At 35.9% G+C, this 13531-nt stretch overlaps 1 protein-coding gene across 1 annotated transcript; it reads right to left on the bottom strand.

The window, feature by feature from the left end:
• Positions 1-1407: 1407 nt before the first annotated feature.
• Positions 1408-3246, bottom strand: LOC130719449 (WRKY transcription factor 28-like). The gene is made up of 4 exons (XM_057570077.1): positions 2456-3246; positions 2105-2221; positions 1655-1762; positions 1408-1561 (listed from the first exon to the last, which is right to left on the bottom strand). Exons 1-4 carry the CDS (start codon positions 3244-3246, stop codon positions 1408-1410), a joined length of 1170 nt encoding a protein of 389 aa, XP_057426060.1.
• Between the last annotated feature and the right edge of the window lie 10285 nt (positions 3247-13531).

Here is a 13531-nt window from a genome sequence, read left to right as displayed (position 1 = left end):
TCGTATCATCTAGCGCAACCCGCGACGGGGTCTTGAAGAACATGTAAGTTATGGGCGTAATCAAGCTCTTCATTTTCATTGCTATAGGTACCATACATCTCAGTTCAAACAGAATTTCCTGGAAGTCAAAGTTTGCACGCAGCTTCCAGATGGCCCAAAGGAGTATAGCGAAATCTGGAGGGTCACTCCTTCCCAACGAGTGCAGAAAATTCGTCTCCAGGTTGTTCATAACCCAAGTAATTTTCATTCAAACAAACTGTACGATAGTTGTGAATTTTAAATTACTTATTTAAAATAATAATTTATCTCAAGTTTAATGAGAAAGAAAGATATTATTATGCTGCAGTGAGAGGAATCAGTATGTCAAATAATCATTTTGTAATGGAGAGTAAATTACCCCATCCCATAAAGAAGAGCTACACGATAAACGTTTTTCTTCAAACCACCGTGTTTGTTCTCCTGTCAAAGTGCTCTCTCCCTGGGATCATTCTAGCTCCTCCATTAGCTGCAGTGTCATCGCCGTTCTTTTTATTTTGCTTCAAGTTAGCATCGTTCTCCTATTATACGTTTGTTCTTTGATTTGGTAACCAACTAGTTAATTAAAAGTCTCAGATTAATTAGAGATATGACATAGATAATTTTTATTAAGGTATAACAACCCTCAACTTTTAAATTAGCTTTTCGGGTTGAACTTGCATCCCAAAATTTTAATATGGTATCTAGATTCTTTTGTTGGTGGAGGAACCTATTAATTTGGGGCATCCAGCAGGTGTTCACATGAAATTTTGTATATATTTTAGGCTAGCCTTGTCTTCACATGCATGCGTTTCGTCATTCAACCACGCACCCAAGAATAATGAATTGATGATATTGTGGGAAGCAAATCCTAATTTCTAAATCACGAAAATTGATTGGAAAAGGACTCGATTACAAAATGGAAGGAAGCCACGTACTCTATCAAATTATGACAAGCGCAGCATCGTCCAGGAAGCAAATATGATACAATTCTAAAAGTTCATAATAAAAAAAACTTGATAAAATTATGTTAATTTTGGAAGTTCATCGATCTACACCGTAATTGCTCATCACTGTCCATCCCTCATCAGTAAATCCATTCCTCATTGGAACCATAGTGATATTTTGATTAGTATGTTTTAATGGAAAGAACTTTTACAAAATAATCATAATTGATTTAATTTGTAAAAAAAATCATACAATAATAGTCATCGATGTGACACTAAACTATAATTATCACAAAAGCTTAGGGAATAAATACGTTCACAATATTATTAGAAGGGTAAAATCATCAATAATGTAAATGAGAATCATAAAATATCTAACAGTAAAACTAGAACCTCGCTCTTGTAACAAAAAAAAAAAAACAGAAAAACTAGAGGCCGGGCATGGCTAAAAAAATGGAGATGGGAGCAGGAAGACAGCTTCTTCTTGATGGGAGTGTTCTCCTTTGTACGTGATGATGAACTTGTGTGCTTCACTGCTGCTCCGTTGAACCCACTTTCGCGCGGTACAATTTTTGAAGCTGCTACACTTATAATAGTTCCTACATCCAGGGATTGGAATATGATAAATATAAAATAGTTCCTACATCCAAGAAACAAATCAAATGATATAAACATGTTGAGAGCTTAATTACCTTGGATGTGGAGTACCCTTGATGGATTTTGTTCCATATTTACGCCATGTCCACTTATCTGAAGGTGGGAGTTCATCATAGAAGACTGTTTCCATCTGTTTGTTTTCTCTACACAACATGCAAAAAGAAATGTGAGGAATTAAATTGCATTTCGATTGATTAAGAGAGAGGGATCATATTTTTCAGAGAAATGCCGTTTGACACAACGTGAAATTGGTGAAAAAGCACATGTACTAGTGATTATCATTTAAATTTCTCACTTTACGTCTTGATTTCTCTGCAACCTCTTTAGAAATGAAAATATTTAAGAGTACCACCATAACTAACGCCCTTATTTATATTCTATTTAAATAGACTATATATTAACCTTCTGATGTGAGTAAAAGTTTTAGCATCAAATTTCCCAATCGAGAAATAAATCAAAGGATATAATCATTATTGAGAGGTTACCTTGGATTTGGAGCACCCTTGATGGATTTTTGTCCATATTTACGCCATGCCCACGAATCTGATGAGAGTTTATCATCTTCAGTGACATGGAGCACCTTTTTCTTCTGTTCGCTTTTTCTACACAAAATATAAAACGAAAGTAAGGATTTAGTCACAAATGCATATTGATTTTGTTTCATATTTTTTACATTTATATTTATATTCTATTTATCGTGATCAAATATTAACCTTCCGATGTGAATCGTAGGACAAAATTAAGTGACTGCAGTCAATAGATGACTGCAGTAAACCCGGATCCGAAATGCAAACCAATGAAATCCATTAAGAAACAAAAAATTTCAAGTTTGGTACCTTCCTTTGGCTAATTCTCTGGATGTTTCAACTTGAAAAACCTGTTTCTGTTGCTTCTGCATATGTGGTCTCGGTTCCTTGGAAGGAGGGGCAAGAAGCACAGGATTAGGAGGAAGGTGGTGGCTTTGTCCTGCAAAATCAGGGAGGGAATTGGGATTGAGAATGATACCATTATTACTACTAGTAGTTGTAGTACTTGTTGTGGTGGATGCGAGCATTTGGTCTAGCTCATCAACATACTCATCGGTTATAATTAAAGGTTCTTCATTGAAAGTGAGACTGGCCAACGAAGGTGGTGTGGTGTTGGTGTTGATGGGAAAAGAAAATGTCTCATTGTTAAAACTGGTCAAGGAGGGTAGTGTGGTGTTGGTGTTGATGGGAAATGAAAATGGCTCATTGTTAAAACTGGTCAAGGAGGGTAGTGTGGTGTTGGTGTTGATGGGAAATGAAAATGGCTCATTGTTAAAACTGGTCAAGGAGGGTAGTGTGGTGTTGGTGTCGATGGGAAATGAAAATGGCTCATTATAACCTGCATCGTAAGTGAAACTGTCTGAGGAAGGTGGTGTGATGTTGGTGTTGATGGGAGGTGGTGGAACTGAACGATACAAGCAACTGGTTATAATTAAAGGTTGCTGCAGTATATTGGGAAAAGAAAAGGCCTTATTGTAATTTTCGTTGAAAGTAAAACTGGCTAAACAAGGTGGTGTGGTGTTGGTGGTGGTGGAGGTGGTGGTGGTAGGAGGTGGTGGATCTTGGAAGATGGCATAGAGATCCCCCCAGTAGTCAGCCATTGTTATACAAACTCAACAAAGAGAGAACAAAAGTATTAGAAGAAGACCAGATGGAGAAAAGAGAGTTACAAAGGATGGCGGTGATGAGAGTGCAGCAGTGTAATTTATCTTTTATAGTAAAAAATTTACATGAGAGAATAAAACAAAATGAGGGAGAAAAGATGTGATTGCAGGAGATTGAGAGATTTTATTAATTTGTTTCTTTATTTATATAAAATTCCAAATTCATCACCTGCCATTTTTCATTGACATTAATTGTATAAATGGATAACACCGCCACCTAGCTAATGGATATCACATTATCACTGATCACTGTATGCGATGCACTTTCTTAACATGTTTCAATCACCCTTATCTCAGAATTAATTAAGCCAATAAGCAGATACTGAGAGAATTATTTTTTTTATCATAAATTGATTTTGCTCTTGAAATAATTTAAGATTTATGTTCATACATGAAATGGGAGTTCATTGCTTTCCTGTAATATATATTAGCATCCCATAAATCAAGGAATATTGTGTTGGCATAATTACTCAAGGAGGCCAAGAAGGAAAGTTTTCCAGCTCTTGTATATATGCAGATAGCAAACCACCTAAATTACTATTCAGGTTAAAACATTATAAAAACTGAATCAATCAAAGCAGAAGGAAAATAATCAGAATATATATATGCTCAGTTTTGAAACACGGGCTGGCCTATGAGCTGGTTCCTCCATAGCATATCTCATATAAAAGGAAACTTTAAAACCTTACTTAAAACCACGGCCAGGAGAAGAAGGCAAATTAAACCAGATTTCACAAACCACACAGTCAGATTGCATCATCATTTTCAAGAAGAAACCACAAGCCGAACTAGTAATATGAGCCTGAGACTATAAACAGCAAAATGAAAATTAAATTTAGATTCATTTTTTAATTAATTAATGTACTGGTTCAAATAGTGCTACATAAAAATAAATAGATAGACCATATATCAAATACTATTACCTTGTAACAAAAAAAATACTACTACCTCATTCATTTTCTTTACTGCTATATAATTCACATATACCTCCATAATCAAAACAGCACCACCAATTTCCATGGGATGATCAGGTAGCTCAGTAGCCCTTGCAATCGTCACACCATCATTGGGGGATTAGTGGTTCTCTTATTATTATTTTTTTTGAAAAATAGTTATATGTTTTTTCTTTTGGAAGTTTTTATATATATATATATATATAGGAGATTTATCATATGAGAAAGATGGTCTTATATGAGAATATGTGTAAGACATAGGATTTTAGAATTAAATAAATAATTAATTTCCAACTCACGCATAAGATTCTGTGTAAGCGTGAGGGGAACTTGACTTGTGTTTGATGTTTGGATTAATATTATGAAGAAGAAAATTCAGGAAATGACTAAGAATGGTACTATAGTCGCTATAGTTTATAGCACGAGTTTTATTCACTTCCGCCTTAGGGCGAAAACGTTAGTTAAAGGCTAATCTGCTCTTAAAGCACTGTAGAAGCAGAATTTAAAAATATTCAGAGGAATATAAGAACTTCTCTTATTCCTTTCCATGACTAGTGTTTCGACAAGAAACCCTGGACTGTATGAACAATCGATTTCGATTCTCGGAAGTTTGTCGAAACCGAGTTCCTCGTAACTTAAGAACCTTAAAACGAACTGTAGATGAAGACTTTTTCTATTCGGAGCTTCAAACGAAATTTCCATCCGCATTGTCTTATTCCTTTCAATGATACGAACCTTTCTTCAGAAGGAAGTTTCTGCATCTGACATTTGCTGCAAAAAGTAGTTTTTCGGGTAGAATTATTTCATACCGCTTTTTGGATCGTTTCATTTATTCCAAAACCTTGATTCAAGTTCTGGAAACTTGACATCGGAAACCCACTCAGAATTCACGAAGTATTGCACAGGAGAAATCGGAATCGGGAAACATTTGTTTTGCCGCGTTTTTGACCAACCTATAAATAGCCAAAATTTGAAATATCTTCATCATTTTCCATGCTTTGGCCGTGGGTGAGCTTGAGGAGAAGAGGGAGAAGAGCTTTTTGCAATCCTTGACTGATCGTCGCACTGACAGTTGCTATACGTAGGCCTCGAGATACTGATGCTTTTCCTTACCTCTGATCGTAAATTCTAACGCTTTTCTCTATGTCTTTCTGTGCTCAAAGTGTGAGCTTTGTGTAAAACTGTCCAAATAACTTGATTTCAATGTCTAAACTTACTCTCTACTAACCCAAGAGTACTTTTAGCAGATTACATTTCGCCGAATCTCGCCGAATGTCGCAAAGATCAAATTTAGTGGAAATACCCATTTTCTAACAGAGGTTCCTCTTTTCGGTTCGAAAACTCTCGACTGAGCTTAGCGTCAGTAGGATTAGTTGTTATAAATGTCGTTAGGATCACGCTCATCCAATTTATTTTTCAAAATTCCGATTTTGAGTTTTTGAACTTAAAACTTGGACCAAAATACCCCTGTGTTAGTTTTCGATCCGATAATTTTTTCGAGCTTCAATCTATCCTAGATACGACCTAATATAACCTAGGAACCAAGTTTAGTCGAAGAAAAGTGTCGGAACCCTTATTTTGAGGGAGAGGCCGAGAGCTCACCAAGGGGGGGAGGAAAAATTCTTTTATCGCGTTCTCGATCCTGTAATTTTTCTGAGAGTTTCCCTGGCCTAGATATCACCTAAGAATACCTAAGAATTAAATTAGATCGAAGAAAAAGTTCGGGAAACCCTATTTTTAGAAGTGGCCGAAACTTAGTGTTATGGTACCTTGTCCAAAAATAATTTTTGGGTCTGTATGGCCTGAGCTATAACGTAGCTCTTTCGATTGTCTAAATTTTGGCGTCGGTTTCGTGTCATTCCGAGTTCTGTAGCTCAAGTTATGCGCGTTTTAGCAAACGAAGTTCTGTTGTCAATTCGTGCCTAAATAGGAACTCTGAAGCTTTAAAAGCTTTCTTTCCGGTTTCAATTAGTGTTATTAGATAGTGTTGTTTCTAGTGGGGCTTGTGTTGACAATTGTGTTTCCTTGTTCTAGGTTCGCAACTTCCATGCACAACTTCTACTCACGAAGGTAAGGGTAACTCAGTTTTAGAGCGTCTTTGAGTCTTGCCAGCTTTTATCGCACTGCCTGCGTTTGAGATGAAGATGTTTATATTGATTGGCATTGGATTATGATTATTATGTTGAACTGGGAAAATGTTTTCTGGAGGCTTCGGTCGAGTGAACCTATTGAGACGTGTGTCTCCGTTTTCTGAGAGGCTTCGGCCGTTTACTGGTTTCTGTCATTATTGCTTTCGTGTGGATGTTTTGATTGTTGTCGTGGTTGATGTTGGGATGGATCACCTACTAAGCATGTGCTAAGTAGCTATATGTTGTGTTGATATTTGTACATATGCGTTGTTGGGTTGTACTGTGTGGCCTTCGTGGCGTATTGAGTGGCCTTTGTGGCATATTAAGTGACAGGTCAATGGGTTTCGTACCAGGTGACTGTCCCGTCTTGCGAGACACTTTTGATTTGATATGTCTTGGTAATAACACCTAGTCATACTACAGGGCACTTATATGGTTTTGGTAGATATCTGATTCGATGTTATATTGTTGAGTTTGTTGATAACTGATTTCAATCAGTCATTATGTTGCTGATATCTGAGTAAATCTATGTTGTTGATATCTGATTTGATTTTATGTTGTTGGATATATGTTGTCATCTATATGAAATTAAGTTGCTAGCTTATGTGCCATGTTATGCACTTAAACTTTAATAGCTTGCTTTTCCCTTTTATACGTGGTAATTGCATGGAGTTAACCCTTTCTATTTGTTATTTGTTGTTTGGGCGCTTAACGCTATTAGGCGATGGAGGACTGTCGATGAAACTTGACATTTGTACGAGTCGGAGCTGGAGACTTGAAGATTAGTGGAAGACATGAAGAGTAGAGTCGGGTTTAAGGCTAGAGCCTTGGGTTAGAGAGCTTACCGTTATTGGTTTAAGCTAGCCTAATAATTTTTAGGAATTTGCATTTGAGATTCGGGTAGGTTCCGATGCATTGCTTTCTTGCAGTTCCCCGGTGTGGAGATCTTAGGAAGTAGGTCGGATTAGGGTGTCGTGGCATAACAGATTCCTTGTTAGATCTGATTTCATTTATTAGATTTGTAGTTGTGTTCTTTCGTTCATACATTCGGGAACTTGCCTTATTCAAGGTTTGATGTTGATTTTATTTACTGTTGGGTGTAGGCATTACATGTTTTGAAAACATTTCAAAAGAAAAAAATTACTCGCTTTATAAATCATTTTGGAAAACATTGCATATTTATTTTATCAGGTTGTTACCGTAACCCCTGAAAATCGGGGCGTTACAATATGAGAATAAATCATGACCGTTCTAATCATAGATAGAAAAGATTAAATCATGAAGTCATGTGACTTTTTAAATATATATATTAATAAGGAGGGAAAACACTTAGCATACGTCTATAATCATAACAAAATGGTTTATTTTGTAAATAATATAATTAATAAAAACATAAAATAAAAAAATAATTAAATGATCTGATATATATGTTGGTCGAAAATACAAAGAGTTGTTTTACTAAAGCTTGATCAATTGCTATGCAATTAATCCCTACGGATTCTGGATTCAGTGTGTGAGCAAGTGGACAGATTAGTGAGGAATTATGTGTGGGGGAAAGACAGCAATACTCGTAGTTGGAATTTAGTAGCTTGGAAGGACCTAATTCAACCTAAATCAAAAGGGGGTTTAGGGGTTAGAAGTGCAAGGAAGAATAATGAAGCTTTATTGGGCAAACTTATGCATAGCATGATGAATCAGAAAAACAAGCTTTGGGTCTAGGTCCTCACTGAGAAATACTGCCGTACAGATTCAATTTTGAGTGAACAATTCAGGTTGGGGGTGGGGGGTCTTACATTTGGCGTGGAATATTGAAGGCTCTAGATGTTGTACAACAGGGGTTCGACGTGAAACTTGGAGATGGATCATCATCTTTGTGGTATTCGAATTGGATGGGTACATGGTTGTTGCCTTGTAGAGTTCTATACGTTCACATCTCTCACACGAAATTGGTCATAGCGGATTGTTGGAGGCAAGGAACTTGGAATTTTGATAGACTTTATACACAAATTCCAGAGGAGATCAAGATGGAAATCAGGAATATTCAGGTACTAGTGGCGCCTAATGGGGTGGATCGTTTTCTTTGGACGGAAGAGAATAATGGATGCTATACGGAAAAATCAGCGTACAACTTGATTCTGGAAGATGAAGGCCATGAATCCCGATTGTGGAGCCTCGTTTGGAAGGCTAAAGCACCGGAAAAAGTTCGATTTTTCATTTGGCTTGCAGGCAGAAACGCGTGGCTGATAAACGCGAAGAGGCATCATAACCACCTTGCAAGCACAGCAGCGTGCATTTGCTGTGGCGCACCGTCGGAGGACAGGGACCATGCTCTCCGTCGATGTCCAGGTTTAGCGTGGGGTTTGGAGTCAATTCATGAGAGCGCTCGCAGGTGTTCCAGCGGGTGCCCCACTTCGGTACTGGCTGTTTTCTCAATTGCATGTCAGCAATGCTTTGTTCTATGCAATTATTTGGAATATCTGGAAGTTGCGCAATAGCTTCGTCTCTGAGCAGGCTCCTTGGCAGCCAGGTGATGTCTTGCTCAAATTGCTCATGATGTTGGGGATTTCCAGCGTTGGGGAGGAGGCGTAACTTAGGCCGTGTCCACTGTGAGTGATATTGTCCAGGAAGTAATGCTTCATACTGATGGCAGCTGGTTTCGGGAAGAGAATAAGATGGGTTGAGGAGGAGTTATTAGAGATAGCAATGGTCGATGGATCTCCGGGTTTGCAGCAGCGTTTGGAGCGGGAGACGCGTTCAAGGCAGAACTAACAGCGGTGTTGCGAGGCTTAGAACACGCATGGGAGCTTGGATATCGAAACATTATGTGCTTCGTTGACTATACCCATGTGCAGGAGGTCTTGACGGGCAGCACGGATGTGAGCAACTTCTGGCATAGTGATGAGATCATAGCAGGTCGAACTTTGCTGGCAAGGAATTGGATTGTAACAATTGTTCATGTCCAGAGGGAGCGAAACTAGATCGCAGATGCATTGGCTAGAATGGCAGTTCGTGAGAATTGGGATTGGAAGGCCTGGACGATCCCGCCTTATGTTGTGGTTCCCTTGCTTTGTCAGGATGTAGTAGCTTAGTTTCTTGTTTTGTTGTTTTTCTTCCTTGTTGTTACCAAAAAAAAAAGAAGCTTGATCAATTCACACGGGTTTATTGTCTTGCCTACTTGGCATAATTTCGACCAACAAGGGGCTTTAATATCTCGACCAGCATGTGCAGTCGATAATAATGTGACAACAAGATAGAACTACACCGAAACAGCTCAGGCGTTCACATATACCAAATTTCAATGGTTAATTTCCAAACTGAGAATTTTGGTGTTAACATCTCTTTAAGCATTTAGTCCAGGGTTCGATCTCTAGACAATGCGTATGAAGAAGCATTTGTTGGGAGAGGTCTACCACTCACTTAATGTGATCTTAATTTTGAAGGATTAATCTCATGATTGTCCTAATTTGCTATTTTCAAGAAATTTTTGGTGAAACACAAGTAATGTAAAAAAAGTTGTTCCTAAAATCAACAATAATACATGCCGGATACTGAGTTTTAAAATCCGATATGTTAAGAGACATTACATTAAAAAATATTAAATCTAATTAGCTTTTGTTTTAAAATGAATAAAGTACCTGCAATTAAATTTCAATGGTTAAAAAAGGGTTAATGGTTAAATTGGTCCCAGTGTTTGTAGCAAGTTTTGATTTTAATCTCTCCCCGGAAAAAACTAGCCGATATCTCCCTGCAGTTGCAAGCATTTTGGTTCTAGTCCTCGCCGGAGGACGGAGCTCCGATGAGAGTGCTGAGTGGCAGGTCAGAGCTAACGTGGCTTTATCCACGTCATTTTTAATTTATTTATATTTCCACATAAATAATTAATAAGTAAATTAAATAATTTTTTAATTAATTAAAAAATAAAAATTACAATATTATTAAAGTTAAAAAATACAAAAACTCATATTTTTTAATCATCTTCTTCCCCTTCATCCTTCTTTAATCATCTTCATCTTGATCTTCAAACTCATCATCAAACCCAGAAAATGAAAAAAAATCCAGAATAGAGGAATGATGTGAGTTAAATCCAGAATAGATGAAATAAAACCCGAATAAAGGGGGAATTATTAATGTGGAATTAAAATTTTTATTAAAAATTACATGTGGCATGCCACGTCAGCTCTAGCCTGCCACTCAGCAATCTCGCCGGAGCTTCGCCCTACGGCGAGGACTATAACTAGATATCGGCTAGTTTTTTCTGAGTAGGGACTAAAATCAAAAATCACTACAAACACAGGGACCAATTTGACCATTAAGCCTTAAAAAAATATACCGGGCTTTAAATCCCAATATGTTAAAACGAGTATTTTAGGGTTTAAAAATAAGAGAAATGATTTAGTGTATTTTCATTTTTTAAAAAACACTGAAACTTTTTTTTTTGACGTTAAATAAGAACTTCATTCAATTGGAAAAGAAAGGAGGGGAAACCAAGCAATCATCTAACAGAATTTTTCCTAGATCGCCAGGTCCCATATTAAACCATACATGATTAATAAAAGAAAGAGCATATTTGGACATATAATCAGCAGCTCTGTTGCAATTCCTTCTATCACGATACCATGTTTACAATTGTTCGGTTTTTTCGTTTTGTAAGTAATAGCAACCCTCTGAAAATAATAGATAGGGTGGGAATTTAGTAGTGGGTTGCTAAATTTAAGTGGGTCAGACCTGAAATACTAGTCTGGTTAAAAACACGGGCCGGCCTGTTTTTCTTTTCCTGCTCTAGAGCAAATCTAGTGGAAACCAATAAGCATTGGTAATATTCTTTTCAAAAATAAAATATTGGTAATATTTTTGGTAGAACACTTGTTTAATTTGTTTTCTATGACTTTTGATTTTGGTTCTATGACTTTTATTCATCTGTAAAAATATTTCTTAAGAGTTAGGGGATACATGAGTTGGGTGGAGAAAGTCCATGATGATCTTTAGAGGGTATAATTTTTTTTCCGATATACCAAAAAAATTTTGTTTTGAAAGAAATGTTTTCTTACTTGAAATTGCATTAAATAAAATAAACTAAAACATTCTAGTTATGTTCTGATTTACGTAAAGTAATAATAATATACTTGTCACTTCAAAATAAATTAAATGAATTAAATTTAAATTTAGGCTTAAATGGTCAATTGACCCCTGTAATTGTAGAGGGAATCAGTTCCGATCCTTGTAAAATTTTCGCATCAAATTGAGTCCTTAGATTTTTTTTTCAATCCAATTAACGATAAAGGCTCCCAGACAGTGGTGTGACTTCAATTTTAGCCTACTCAGCTTTTACACGTGACATTTTAATTTTTTTTAATTGAAAAATTCCAAAACTTAATTTTTTAATTCCAACTGATATATTAAATTATATTAATATATTTACACCCTCCCTTCTTTCATATATTTACACCTATTTTCTTCTATTCTCACCTCATTCTTTTTTTTTTTGCTACTTGGGATTCTCACCTCATTCATAACACATCTGTAATTAAAATTAAATAAAAAAACAAATAATTACAAAAGAAAGGAAACACAATAAAAGTTCTTCTCCCCAACACGCCATTTATCCTTCTTCTTCAACTTTTTCTCCATCATCGTTAGCCACGCTAAATTCTCCACCTTGAACCTCAGACGGAGAGCAAAACTCATTGAAGTCCCAAAGTGCCAACCAAGGGGTCTGCTATAGTACCTCACAAATGTCCCAAATAACTCCACAATTCTTCATGTTTGCCAGCAGGTTTTGGGCTCATATAGAAAGAAGAGCTAACCCACATCCTACCATGATGACTTATTTCTTCTGTGACTACCTGAGTTGTATATCAATAACTGTAATCGTAACTCCCTGTGTTTGGATACTAACAACCAAATACAACCACTATGGTCTTCCGTTGCAGCTGCGACACATAACTCACAGCCCATCCGATTCCAGAAAGAAGCAACTCCAGCAAACTAACAATGGGTCTCAAAAATCGAAAATAAGGATGGATGAAAGGTTTCAACACACCTTGTTCGACTCATGAACCTTCTACTTCTAGCCTCCATCTCCAAGATCGATGTGGATTCCCCTCACTGTCTTCTGCGCCCCAGCAGATGAAGTGGACGCATCGTCAAGTATTTTGTACCACTTTGTCTCGGGTTTAAAAAATAATCATTTTTCAAAAAAAAAAAAACCAAAAAATGCACATTATTTGAATAGGCTATAGACGAGACAGAAAACAATTTTTTTTTAATTCATGTTATCACTTAAAAAAAATCAACTTATACTTTTGAGAAAATCTCTAAATATATAATAATTATTGGCTTATCACAAAAAAATATATAATAATTATTGATTTTAGAGAGCTTAAAATTAATTTTTTATAAACTTAAATGAAAGCACTCTAATTCTCTAAATATTGAAACCAAATGATATAAACATACGATTGATTATTAATTCATTACCATTCAAAAAAAAAAAAAGATTATTAATTCATTCGTAACCGTAAAAAAAAAATCATTCGTAGCTTTTTTTAGAAAATAACTCTAAAAATAAAAATTTCTTTAATTAAGAATGATATTAAAATTGCGATGTCAAGTTCAAAAAAAAATGTTGCGATATCCTCCTACTTAGAATAGAATGCTGAGGGCACGAGTCCTTGTCAAATATAGGGGTGTTCATCGGATTGATCCGATCCGATGAAACTGACGAACCAAACCGAACCAAAGTAACTTGATTGGTTTTTTTTTTATTCGGTTAAAAATCGATCCAAATCGATAAAAACCAATGAAGATTGGTTCGGTTCACGGTTTGAAAAATTAAAAACCAATGAACCGATGATATATATTTATTTATAAAATATTTAAATATATATATATATATATATATATATATATATTAAAGAAATGATGTTTTGAAGAAATATTGTTAATGTTAGATTTTATGTTTGTTAGACATATTATGTCTTTGTTTTCTGTTATTAATTTGTAATGGTACTAAAATTAAACACTAATTTAAGCATTTCTACATTGTTAAGTACTTGAGTTGTTGATTATGAATTATGGATTATGGATTATGGATTTGTGATTACACTATGATTGAGTTATTGATTTTTCATTTTTATGCAT

Source organism: Lotus japonicus, chromosome 5 (genome assembly GCF_012489685.1).
Source record: "Lotus japonicus ecotype B-129 chromosome 5, LjGifu_v1.2".
Taxonomy (NCBI): Eukaryota; Viridiplantae; Streptophyta; class Magnoliopsida; order Fabales; family Fabaceae; genus Lotus; species Lotus japonicus.
The sequence above is the reverse complement of the archived record's forward strand: the minus strand, read 5'-3'. Positions and strand labels throughout refer to the sequence as shown.

Coding starts and splice junctions, on each gene's coding strand:
- LOC130719449 (XM_057570077.1), bottom strand. CDS start 3,246: ATGGCTGACTACTGGGGGGATCTCTATGCCATCTTCCAAGATCCACCA. Junction 2,222..2,455: donor AGAGAATTAGCCAAAGGAAG/GTACCAAACTTG, acceptor TATTTTGTGTAG/AAAAAGCGAACAGAAGAAAA. Junction 1,562..1,654: donor AAGGGTACTCCACATCCAAG/GTAATTAAGCTC, acceptor CCCTGGATGTAG/GAACTATTATAAGTGTAGCA.